The sequence below is a fragment of the Rhea pennata genome, chromosome Z, assembly GCF_028389875.1.
Source record: "Rhea pennata isolate bPtePen1 chromosome Z, bPtePen1.pri, whole genome shotgun sequence".
NCBI classification, from domain to species: Eukaryota; Metazoa; Chordata; class Aves; order Rheiformes; family Rheidae; genus Rhea; species Rhea pennata.
Genome location: NC_084702.1, coordinates 8,652,334 through 8,665,201, shown reverse-complemented (window position 1 = coordinate 8,665,201; position 12,868 = coordinate 8,652,334). Strand labels below are relative to the sequence as shown.

The window sequence follows — 12,868 nt, the reverse complement described above, 5'->3', positions numbered from 1 at the left end:
TGTGAGTTTGTAGAGGCAGACAGCTATAAATTTTTTAGTTCTGTTGGATGTAAAACAGATAAAACTAAAGTGAATTAAGTGAAAGTCTGTCATAATGACAGCAGATACCAAACAACTATCAGAAGCATGGCTTTTCAGTCATCCTGAAACACTTCTTCTGATTAAATTAAAGGCTATGTGTTGTACAAATGTCTTTTTACCTAGTCAAATGAGTATCTTGAAACATTTTTAGTTATAAGATGAATTATTCTTTAAAATATCAGCCATTTTTTCTCAGAAACACTGACCTCACCTCAATGTTCTTCTATAGGATAACATGGAAATGACACAGGCATTTTTTGTGCCTGAGTCAAAAGGTTAGAATTGATTAGGAAAACACACTTGAACTCAGGATGAAAAAAGTTCTCAAATCTGAGAAACAATCTTCAAAACCTATTTGACTATGAGTTAATTCTATAGTTAACTATATACTGTATGTCTCAAAGATTCACTACAATTATATTACTCTATGGCTTCTAAACCCTAATCCTGAAAATGTGCATGTAGGTTCTAAGCTTTACACACATCAACAAATGCTACAAATTCATCGGAGCTACTCACACATGTTAAGACAAGCATGCCAGCAAAGTGCTGAAAATAATTTTAGCTCCTGCAAAATCAAACTGATTTGTTCTCAACTGCTTCATTAAGATTCCCTGGGAGCCATACTGTCCCAGATGGTGTATTCTGGGAAGAGATGGACGGGAAATGATTTCTTCTCAGAAAAATATTAAATCAAATTGGAATTATTTTTAATCGATTTTTGTTCTAGCTATTGTTTATTTTTTCTCATTTTCATTTTGAAAGATACTATTTGGAGTGATTAAAAAAATGAAAACAGAAAACTTTAAATAGTGGCAACCATCTTTAACTCTGGAGCGGTATCCACAACCGAATTGTCTTTGTTTTTTTTTTTCTTTTTTGTTTACCAAAAATCCAAAAGAACACTTTTCTCAATAAAAAAGATGATTTTAAAGATTTTTAAATCAAGTAGTCTATTTATCAAAATGTATTTTTTCTCAAAAGAGAATGCTATGGTGGAAAACAAACCAGCTTTAATTCTTGAATATCAAAAATGAGGAAGAATTCTGGAGACCACATAGAATTCTACTGTATTTGAAATATTGTCTGGTCTATTTCTTTTTTTTCTTTTGACTCACTCAGGACAAAATGGCAGTGTTAGCTCATTTTAAATCAAGTACAAGCATAAAACTATTCCTATGCTTAAAATTAAACTCATGCTTTAATACTCCTTTCATACTTGGAGTCACTTGATGTAAACTGCCCTCTGCATCTCACAGCATTTCAGAAGGGAATTGTTAGCAAAGAATGAATAAGTCGAGGCGCTCACCAACTCTTCTGTCAATTTGCCTTTATCTGGGCAAACTGTCCCTAGCCAGAAAGTGCTTATGTTTGGTGTTTAACTACAGGGGGTCTAAGCAAACACATCTGGCGCAAGTATTTGGCTGAACGCTAAGGCTTGATGCACTTTAAGACCATGTGTCAGTTTTCTTATGAGCAGAACAAATGCAACATTTTCTGTACTGCACAGTATTTTGATAATTGGTAGTAAGGCATTTCAAAGAATTAAAGCTCTGTTCAAACAATTACCTGCTATAATTCTGTAGCAAATCTAATGATCAGAATCAATAAATTTACCATGCATAAAAGCATATATTGATACCTCGGAAAGGTTTGAATTTGTTCTCCAGATCAAATTCTTGTCTTCCTAGGCGAGATAAATCAACTCTGAGATCAGGACAAATGGCATATTCTTCCAAGGTTTTGCTGATTTGATAAATTTTTTCTGAAACAATATCTGGGGCAGGTCCTAAAAGACATGAGAGAGTGGGGTCATTTTTAAACAAACGTTCCCCACACAAATCTCAACATAAGAAACTGGTCCTTCAGCAGCATCTTCTAGGGTTTGGCAGGGCTTTTTGCAAATGCACACATGTAAAGCTGAGATACCTTTGTGTTTTACATAATCTCATGAAACATATACTATCAGCAAAAAAAAAGTCTTCCCAGTTAAACAGTGTTAATTTCCTGCAGCTTTCCTCCAGCAGCTTAAGAAAATATTTCTTTGTTAGAATTCAAATGCCTTAATTTCTTCCTGGAATAATCAAGTTATTCAAAAATGGAATTCACATCTTAGTTGTATATTATTTTTGTTACCAAATCCAGAAGATTGGTATATTTTTAAAGATTTATTGTCAAATAAAAGTTGCAGGCTTGAATCAAAAAATTATCTGATGAGCTATGTCACATATTATGCCAGAGTTGTGTCTAAATTATAACAGACAACTTTTTTGGCTTTTATGACTCTGCATTATTTATATTAAAGCATATTTCCACTCTGAAAAATGAATTCTCATGTTTTCCCTCAGACGCTAATCCAATGTCTCTGTCTTTTTTAATACTGACTGCCCACCACCTCCAATAATGTACTCAGTGCAGCTCTGCCATGTAAATTAGGGTGCCTTATCTCAGATGCATTGTCCCATATGATCCAAAGCAATAATATAAATATTGAAGTCTGCTCTGTAACAGAAACATTTGACTAGAAAGGCACTTCTATACATCTATTCCAAATCCATCCAAGGAGTGAAGATAGGTTTTACCTGCTGTAAATCATCCTTGATAGATGGATGTCTTGCCTAGTAATAGTATTTCCAGCTAAGCTGATCCTGTAGCCTTCCATGGCAGCTTTATTTGGTGACTAACTGGTCTCACAGTCCAAAAGCTTTTCCCAATACTTAACATATATTTTCTCATCTAAATCAACTACTTCCCATTATGCCCTTGCTGAATAGTGTAAATGATTGGTCCCTGTGATCTGTGCCTGAGGAGGCATTTATATTTGAAACTTAATAGCCTGTTTAGATTTTCTTTAAAAAGGCAAATATACAAAAGAGCCCCACCGTTTCCCACTTACCAAATAGATTTTAGGTGGTATGCAGTGCTTTAAAGTTTATGAAGTGCTAATGCATCTTAATGGTTTGGACCTCACCATGACTCTCTCACTATCTGACCTTACGCATGCCCCTTAATCTCTCCGGGATTGAAGGCTGTTCTGTTTATAAAATTGTACTGGTTTAAACCTGCATATTTTTCAATTAGACAGGGGGTTCTACTGAAAGCATCCCCTTCTCAAATTTTCCCACATTCAAAACAGAGAAAGAAATATCTTCTTAAAAGTAATTTGAGATGTTCAAATGGAAAGTAGTCTCCATATGCAAAGTGCATGAGGTTTTAGCAATCATCACCATGATGTCTCCTATGCAGTAAATCTGCAACATGTAACTTATATGATGTATGGCTTCTCTACATGTGTTAATTTGCAGACTTCAGAAAGCCAGAAATTAGCCACACAAACAAATTCCATTATACACTGGAATATAATGGTATAACCTTCTCCTCAGATAAATGCAGTTATTTCCTAGGCAAATATGAGAAGTGCTTACTTCCATATGAGAAAAATGAGTTATGGTGTTTACAGCACTTCAGAAATTACAAGCTCTAAAATAAATGCCAAGGCAAGCAACACAGAAATATGAGCAAAATAGAGCTCCGTTGTAGGCACCTTTATAACAGGAACAATCTGTTGCAATGCTCTGGTAGACTAAATAAAGCAGTATAAAAACAAAATGACAAACTTCCTTTTAATAGAAATCCTACTGGTATCACAAAGACCTCAATGAACATTTAATGCTTACTGTAAATACACATGTAAATGAAGACATTCCTATCAGAGAAAAAAAAAGAGATACATATGATCTTCACAGTAGTACCCAAATAACTGAAGAACCTATCATCTAGTTAAAATAACTTGCTATCCTCATCAATGTATTTTCACCATTCTGAGATGCAACGATGTAATGTGTTACTAAAAAAACCTACCTCCATTGGCAACCTCAAATTTGACTCCAAACTCTCCTCCAGGTCCTCCAGGACTGTGACTAGCTGTTAGAACAATTCCACCAGCTGCTTTGATCTTACGGATAATACATGAAACAGCAGGTGTGGATAAAATACCATTCTGGCCAATAACCAGTCTGCCGATCTAGGTGAAAAAAAGAAGTCAAAGTACTCTGAATGGTACTAAATGTTTAAAAACAAATAAATAAATACACACACACAGAGCCAGGTATATATGTTCACAGTGGCTGGGATGGAAGCTTAAAAGTCCTGGTATGAAACCCACTCTCTTGCAGCGAAACAAACATACACAAGTCAGTAGTATGCTCATCTGAAGTACTGACAAAAAATGTTTTACTGGCCCATTTAACCTCAGTGGCGTGTGTGCTGCCAGTAAAGCAAGGGCAGAGGCATGCTACCAATTTGTCAAGTACCTAAGCACAGCGCTGGGCTAAGCTCCTGCTGTCAAAACTACCCAGGTATCTCTGCAGACCCACAAAGCTCCTCAGATACCGATATAGATTAGGGGCTGACTGTGAAAATGCAGTTGCAGATTTAGGGCTTTAATTGGCAAAAAGGTAACCAGCAAGCAACTGCTTTTCACTGAGTGGATTTTCAGGGCAGTCAGAGAGATCATAGTTTACTAGAACCTGCAGTACACATGCACACATCTGTCACCCAGATACCCTTGGATGTCCTGCTGTGCAGAAAATTATGCTCCTTCCTTCAGTCATGGGTCATTCTTTGGCTGCTCCAGATGAAGAGGGTGAGTATCCCTGGGCAGAGCTGAGCATGGGAATCTCCCTCCATTCTCAAAGCATAACAAGCTTTCAGGTGCTGTTATTAAGCACTTAATGTGTTTGGTATTATGTGCAGTTCCACCACAAGGTTCCAATTTCAAAACCTTGCCTTCATCGCTTACACAGATACTACAGTTTCAGCTTAACATAAATAATCTAAGAGGTAACTAAAAATTTACAGAGAAATATGAAAGAGTGCTAGTTCCTGAGAAACAGATTTTTTTTTAAAAAAAAAAAAAAAAAAAAAAACAAGAAATGCAAGGGAAGAGGTTAGTGTCACAGATTGCAGGAGAGGCAGCTGCATACAAAGCTTAAAAGGAGATTGCCAACTAGTTTTTTTTTAATAGCCTCACTGAAAAAAAAAATAGTAACCTTTTGGGAAGGAAAAAAGACTAAGAGCAAGAATACAGAATTCTTTACCTCAAAAAGCAGAGTGGAATTTCAACCTCAGATCTCCTCCAGTTTAAGGAAGATCTGCTAGCCCTAGCTATCTGCTTGGAACAGCAATAGCACAGGAGATGTCACTACTTCCGTTCTTTGCAGGAAGGTCTGTTCCTTCACAAATAGAAGACCTTCTTCTGGGTTCAGATTTAGTGTTAGGCCTCCAACAAGATTTAGAAGAGGGATTTCAAGTAATTTCAAAAAAAAAAAAAAGGATTAATAATTTATTTATCCTACTTTGTAAACTATCTTAGTAAAAAAAGAAAGACATTCATTGAAATGGTCAAAATCTAAAGTAAGCACAAGTTACTTCTTCTCTAAGCCTCACAAAGCACAGAACCATGATTTGCCATTTTTCTTTCATTGACAATTACCAATAGTAATTTTGTCTTTGATTTTGTCAAAAGACCCACTTCGGAATTTAAAAAAGTATTCAGAACAATACTTTCTATTAACTGAGATTTCTATCTCAAGATCTGATAAGATGATGTGTTCATCTATTGGTTCTCTCTTCACGGTTTTATGCGGATAGTTTTGATGGCCATAGATTTTCGCAAGAAAACAGGAAAGATGGTCAAAATCTTGAATATACTCTACAGAAAATCTTCCAAGTTCAATTAATTTGCTCTTACTATTGATTGGAAAAGGTTTTGTTTCATGGCCTTTTATTCTCCTAAGTAGGGACAATTTTGAAGAAAGGGAAAAAAGAGAAATTTAAGAAAACAAAATTTTGGGTTTCTTATTTTTCTATAGCAATGAAAATGTTTTCAAGGGAAAACAAATATCCTTTGGGGGGGGAAGCAAATCATCAGAACCCAAATGTTCTGGATCAATAAATTATTTTAAAGTAGTCCTTCCACTGACATGGTCAATTGGCAAGGGTGCAGTGTAATGCAGTTAACACAAATACTATACAGCTGAACCTAATATCTACTTGAGTAGTATTGAGCAATTTTATTTTCTATTCTAGTCTAATAAATTCAGTATTACCGTTTCATAATTCTAAGATTGAAAGGGTAACAGCAATACTACCTCCCCTATTATAGTAACTGATAGAAATATGACATAAATACCTCTGATTAACTGTGTTATGAAGAATGTCAGTGAATACAGATTTCCCTAAAGAACAAATTAAAAGTTATGCTTCTGGACTGCAGCAGCATTTATTTCTATGGCAGTCTATGCTACTCACTGACAATTTAAGTTGCCTCTTCTACCTTCCCACTCTTTTACGTCATTTAGTTGATTACAAAACAGAACTGATACCTTACTTACTGATTAAATATCTTTGAACCTATTTAATGCCTTTCCCAACTTTTAAAACATTTTGAGCTCTCCAAATGCTACAGAAACATTTTCTATATTCAACTGCTTGGAATGCTAAATTACTTCAGAAATACTTGCTATATAACTCTATATGTTACCACCAAAGCACAGTCCCTTGCATTGTGGAAAAAGGAAGACACTTTCTCATAGCAAAAGGAGCTTTCAGCTGATGTGAGCTGAATTCTGATAGACACATTTCTGCCTCAGAAAATGGTAAGGTAAAACTCCATCCATCAGGAGACACACTGAAATCACTAGGAGCTCAAACGTATGCCCTAAAGTGCATTTGGAGTCAAGTTCAAGAGAGATAACTTTCCATTAACTGGATTACTTATTGTTTTATTTAAGCCAGTACCATGTAAATAATTTGAAAGAGAAACAAAGAAAGACTTTTTTTCAATTTGTTTTGAATTTGAGTGTGTCCTTTTATGGCTCTTTTCAGTCCACGAAGCAGCTTTTGGACAACATGCCATTTCTTGCAAGAGTGTTATATTAGTGTTGTCACTTAACCACTATTGCCAAATAGTACAGAGGCACTAGAAAATATACAGACCACTGGAAAATAAACTTTAATAAACTTTCTTCTGTTCTATACAACAGTCTACTCATGCACCTTTATTATGGGATATGAGGGAAAAAAATATTTAAAATGTTTGTTTTGATTCTTCTCCCTCCCTTTTTAAAACAATAAAGTATGCAGAAAAGCTAGGGCAATGACTCAGTCTTCCAAATACAGCTGTCAGAAAGGGGTGCCAGCTTTTAAACAGTATGATATCTGCGTAAGCAAAAGGAAGAAGATGGGAACTACATTTTGCAAAACAAATGAAAACAATAACACTGAATCTATCAAGGTACTGAAATATAAATGTATTTAAATTTGCATACAGGGTAAAGTATACGAATACATGTTCTTTTTACTTCTCCGTGAGATTCATATTTTTCTCTTACGTAAACAGAAACTAACTCTTTTTTAAATAAGCCAAATATTCAGCATTATTCAGAATGCACAAATTACCTGGCACCATCTCTTAATTGTATTTTTCCTTTGTTTTTCTCCTGTTGAATTGATGTCACACGAACCAATTTTCTCATTCTTCTGGGTGACCAATAGTAACATGAACAGGAGTAATTTACTTCATCAGCATTTGTCATAAGGCTGTTATTTCTATACTAATTGGAAATGCTATTTGCAAAATTAATTTCTGTATATAGGTGTACTATAATATTTAGTATTCTACAATGAAGATGCTGAAACTGAAATGACATGTCCTGAAACGCAGGTATTTTTGCGACAGTTACTACTGCAAAGACCTTCATCTTATGTGAAGGTCTTCAGTAATTTTTCGAAACTCTTTGTAGAGGCTGCAAAGGTGAGAAACGTACACATATATCTTCCTCTGTTCTCTCTATCTTGGTGGCAGGAAAGCACTCCCTCATTCTCTCTTGGCCCAGCTGCTACTCTCATTTTGAATCTAAGAATTTTGAGTCTAAGAATCAAATATCAAATTGTCATTTAATTAATCTTAGGTTATGAACTCTCAATTTACAGACTTCTCACAATCTGGGCTAGAAAAACATCTAACCGCTATCCATGTACTGATTCACAAAGTTCCAGTTTCCTTCTGAAAATCTCAGACAGTTTCCTAGCATGGGAAGACTATCTTTGGTATTCAAAACTTGAGTGGCTACAAGATTACAGACATGTAATGGCCCTTCTAATGTTGTGCCCTATGCCACATTCTATCTTGTCACTCTGCTTTTAGTAACAGCAGAAAAAAAGATCATGATCCTTAGCAAACCACTACGGACGAAAGAATAGCTCTCCAACAAGCACTTTACCAGAACACTTTTAAGCAATGTCACCACATGCAGCTGTGCATTTTCAGACGTTTCAGTAGATTAACATGGAGTCACTTAATGTTCTTTTTATTTTTCCTAGGAATCTCTTGCATGCCTCAGTCAATTAAGCTTGAGAAAATCTGAAGCAAGCAGACTATATTTTGGACAGCATGAGGCTATGCCTTCTTGTCTTTTGCTGTAGAACTGTAATGGTGACTGTGTGTTAACTTAGAAGCAAACATATTAAGTATAGAATGCAGGGAGGGAGGGCAAGATTTGCATGTAAGATCATGGCAAATAAAAATAACACTGTATTATAAAGAAGACAACTGGAAAACAACCATGGCATTTGACGGGAAAATCTGCCATCTCAAACCTTTACAGCATTGCTAGCAATACTGCTATGTTTTCTCTTCGAGATATTACTGTGACTTTGCATAGGCAGAGTATGGATCATCAGTTCATCTGCTTCTTATCTGCCACTGGGACCCAGGCATATCAGCTGACCATTTAAACCTATATCCTACCAAATATATGCTACCAAAAATAAGGCATCATGGCTCTGATGGCCTAATCAGCCTAAGGCTGACAGGTCTAATGGGATGCTTGCATTTAATTCCTGGTAGAAACCGCGTAAGTAGTAGAGCTTTTTGCCTCAGTTCTTTCTGACATCAGGATGCAAGGACTCCACCTCTGGCAGCACAGAGGTGGAAAGGGAGACAGGACCTCAGATGCTCTCCAACCAAATCACTTCACAAAACTGCATGTTGCAGTGTAGAATGGCACAGGGCCTCTGCCTGGCTTTCCTTTCTGCCCAGGTCATGTAGTCCATTTGACAGATGTGAGTGTTTGCTACGGTCCCAGTCATAAGTGCCACAGAAGGGCCACCACTGGTTGGTTGCCACTTTCAGGTAACCCATCTCTGTTTTGGGGAATGGAATGATTCAGTGAAGCATATGCTGATCACAGCTGCACAGCGTGGACCAGCCTCCTGTCGGCTGCTTCCAACGGTGGAAGTCTACACAAGCTGTAGCTGTGGAGAGTGAACCTGTATCCCTGGTTTGGAGAGCGTCAGCAGTAGGGCCTGCAGATCAGAGGCGAGCAGGGCAAGCACTGGCCACTGACTGTGCAGGGGGCCTTGTCTCATTCCTCATACCGGGACCAATGCCAACTCTGCTGGCGCATTATGAAGGGAAAATATGGAGTGAGTCATAGATCTAGGGCAAGGGGAACCCCATGAAATAAGAGCAGCACATTTATAGATCGTAATAGGAAATCTCTTTTATTTCTATACTCAGGCATACAGTTAACCATAGGAGTCACTGTGCATCCTTCCAGAAGGAGATTCAGGTTGAGTTTACCAGCATGATTTGTCTGTTACCCTTGTGGTGCTCCAGGGTGGTCAGAGGTTCTGAATACAACTTCAAAGCATCCACAAATTTCATTTGATCCTGCCCATGACAGCTCACTTGTTTTCCCTGTGATACTGGCTATGCTTCTTTCAGTGAGTGCCCCTTGCTTGCAGGATGCTCTCTTGCCCTCAGTATTCCCTTTCTCTCCCACTACTTACATAGTATATGATAAACAACACCTTCAGGATGGTTTATACACTTTATCAGAAGACATATTTTGAGAGTCAGAGATTGAAACATATAATTAGTATAATCAGAATTCTCTGGAAAAAAAAGTGAAGCTTGTGAGTTTACAATGCACTTTAGAGAAATGGGGTTCAGGATGAGGATGACAAGAGAAGGTGAGGATACACCTCAAGGTGAGGATGATAGAGAAAGGATGGATCATCACCATGTGGAAATAAGAAGTCATTTCAATATCTGTATCACCCTGCCAGCCAGCCTCCTGAAGTTGTAAGGATTGTGTCATTAGTAACTGAATCATGCTAGAATTCAGGTATCTGTGAGAACTGCGCAGAAAAGCTTGTTTCTTGGCTTCAGAAAACACAAAGGAGAAATGATGTTTCCAAGAAACTTTTAGTAACTTAGGAAAGGGGAAGCACTAATCCAACAAGCTGCCAGAGGTCTGCCACACTGGAAATCTCATGAGGTCAAAGAGACCTCAGGGTCTGCAGAGGGAGCAGAACAAAATGGGGAACGTGGCAGCAGAAGCAGAAAGAAGGCAAACAGAGAAGTCGTCAGGAGAACAGCTCAGGAAGGAGTCCTGAATACAGCATAATCTGGCTGACAAATCTCCAGTCTTCTAAACCCTAAGCCTTTCGTCTTCCTCAGCACATCAGTCTTTGTGATCACCTTGTGGCTGTAATTCTCTCTCTGGTTTATACTGGTACACAAGGGCAGGAGAGCACCCAGGGAACTGCAGAGAAGCTCTTGCTGCAAGTCTCTTGCTTTACCTGTTGCTGCACTTCATCCTACCTGCTCAATAGAGGATTGTAACACCAATCTTCACTAACAGCTGCCTCAGGAAAGTTACTAGAGAGTAACACTTCTCTCTGTCTCCTTCTATATCCCTTCATAATTCCCATATGCATCTACGTGGCACCCCTACACTCACCACTACTCTGTGCCCACCTCTACTAGGTCCCCTTAGTTGTGCAAGAAAATGCTATGTTACTCTGTAAGCTCCTATAGCTTGCATCCCATGCCACATAAGCCCTTTCCATCTTGCCCCAAGCCTCTGAACGAAGGGCAGGTTTCCGAAAGCTACCTGTACATAATGTGGCAAGTCTTTCTGAAATCTCTGGAGTCAGTCTCCAATTATGTTTGAAAATATCAGCCTGGTGAGCATGTGCTTTGGAAATAAACTGCACATGTTCATTATTTATGTAATACAGGCTAATTTGCATTGCTAACAGTGATAAATCAATAGGGAAAATTTAAACACAGCATTTTGCTTCAAAGTGAAAAGAACTTCTGGCTAAGACTGAAAAGAGTGGAGCTTTTGGGGAGAAAAAGGAGTAACTTCACTAAACGAAATACTATAAAAGTACTATCACTTCTTTTCCCGGATTTGGAGAATCAATTTAGTAATGAGAGACAGTAGTTTTAATTCTGCTTTGAGTGGCAACTTCAAGGCAACATTAGCCAGTATTTAAAGCTTTCTATGTGCAAAAATTTCTGCATATACCACCAAACTCCCTATTTTTTCCCTAGGATGTATTATATTCTTTTATAATTGCACAGTAAATTCTAACCCATCCGCTCACAGAAATACATGAAAAGACTGCTGTCTTTTCTCATTTAATTAAGTGAACAATAGAGCAGAACAATTATTTTCTTAAGACGCAACAACAATTTGGAAATTCTCTTGCTTTAATAATGCCATTTTCCTTGACTATTTTTAAAAGATCATCAGTAGTGGGTGCATATCTGGTATCTCCCGTTTTCCGCAGACTTATTTTTAATTCTTCCACTTTTTCTCCCGCCGATTCGAAAGCGTTTTTCAGCCTCCATTTCTTCCCCCCTCCAAAACGAGGCGTGAAGGAGCGTGACCGGCCTTCTGCCGTGGCCAAGATCACCTTAGGTACGCGCCGATGCAGTGCCCGAGCGCAGAGCTGCCGCCCGAGCGACTCGCTCGGCAGCCCCACGCCGGGCTCCCGTTATTTTTCACCCCTGCGTTCAGCGCTACCCGGGCCGTGACATGGCGAAAGCGGGGCGCTTCGCGCGGTGCTGCTCCCGCCGCCGCTCTCGGCAGCGCGGAGCCGCAGTGGGGCAGCGGTGGTGGTGGGGGGGGGAGGGGGGTAGCGCGCGCGGCGGCAGTTGGCGGCCGTTGGCGGCCGTTGGCGCGTGAGGGGCGGCGCGGCCGCGGCGGGAAGGCGCCGTGAGGCGACCGACGCAGGCGACGGCGCGAGGGCGGCGGGGCAGTGGGAAGGGGGAGCCGCTTACCCCGTTGGCCGCGGCCATCTGGACGATGATCTCGATGGCCGCCTTGCTGAAGTACCTGCCGTCGCTGCCCACCACCATGGTGCAGCCCTGGCGGTCGCGGAGGTCGACGGAGGAGAGGAGGCTCTGCACGAAGTTGGGCAGGTAGTTGCGCTGGCTCTCGAAGAGCCCCGTGGGCCGCCGCAGCCCGCCGCCGCCCGTCGGGCGCTGGTCCTGGTACGGCGCCGTCTGCACCGTCAGCACCGGGATAGGGGTGCCCTCCATGGCGCCGCACGGCGCGGCGCCGCCCGCACGGCTGAGCCTCCGCTGCGGCGCGGCGGCCTCGCACAGGGCCCCCTCGGCGGCGGCGCACGGCGAACGGCGCCAGAGGCGCGGGGTCGGGCTCCCTCACGGCCGGCCCCCGCGGGCCGGAGGCGGCCCGGCGGGCGGCGGGGGCCCGGCGCCGCGGCGGGGCCGGGGCGGGCGCGGGGTGGGGTGGGGGCGCGCCGCCCCCCACCCCTGGCCGGGCCGCCCGCGGCTTGTCAGACCTCTGCCATCAGCATGCGGCGGCCCCAGCCAAAAATAACCCTGGAAGGCGAAGCCGAGAATTGTGGTCTCCTGCCAGAGATGTAACTGGAGGCGGGGGGGGCGGGCATGACACACTTGCTC

The 12,868-nt window shown here is 40.6% G+C and overlaps 1 protein-coding gene across 1 annotated transcript in view; it reads right to left on the bottom strand.

Moving 5' to 3' along the window:
* Positions 1-12,576, bottom strand: part of PGM5 (phosphoglucomutase 5) — a 66,929-nt gene extending 54,353 nt beyond the window's left edge. The window contains exons 1-3 of the mRNA XM_062599304.1: positions 12,224-12,576; positions 3,943-4,105; positions 1,724-1,870 (exon numbers count right to left, since the gene is read on the bottom strand). Of these exons, the coding sequence (XP_062455288.1) occupies positions 1,724-1,870; positions 3,943-4,105; positions 12,224-12,484 (571 nt within the window). The 5' untranslated portion in view covers positions 12,485-12,576. The remainder of the gene's footprint in view (positions 1-1,723; positions 1,871-3,942; positions 4,106-12,223) is intronic.
* Between the last annotated feature and the right edge of the window lie 292 nt (positions 12,577-12,868).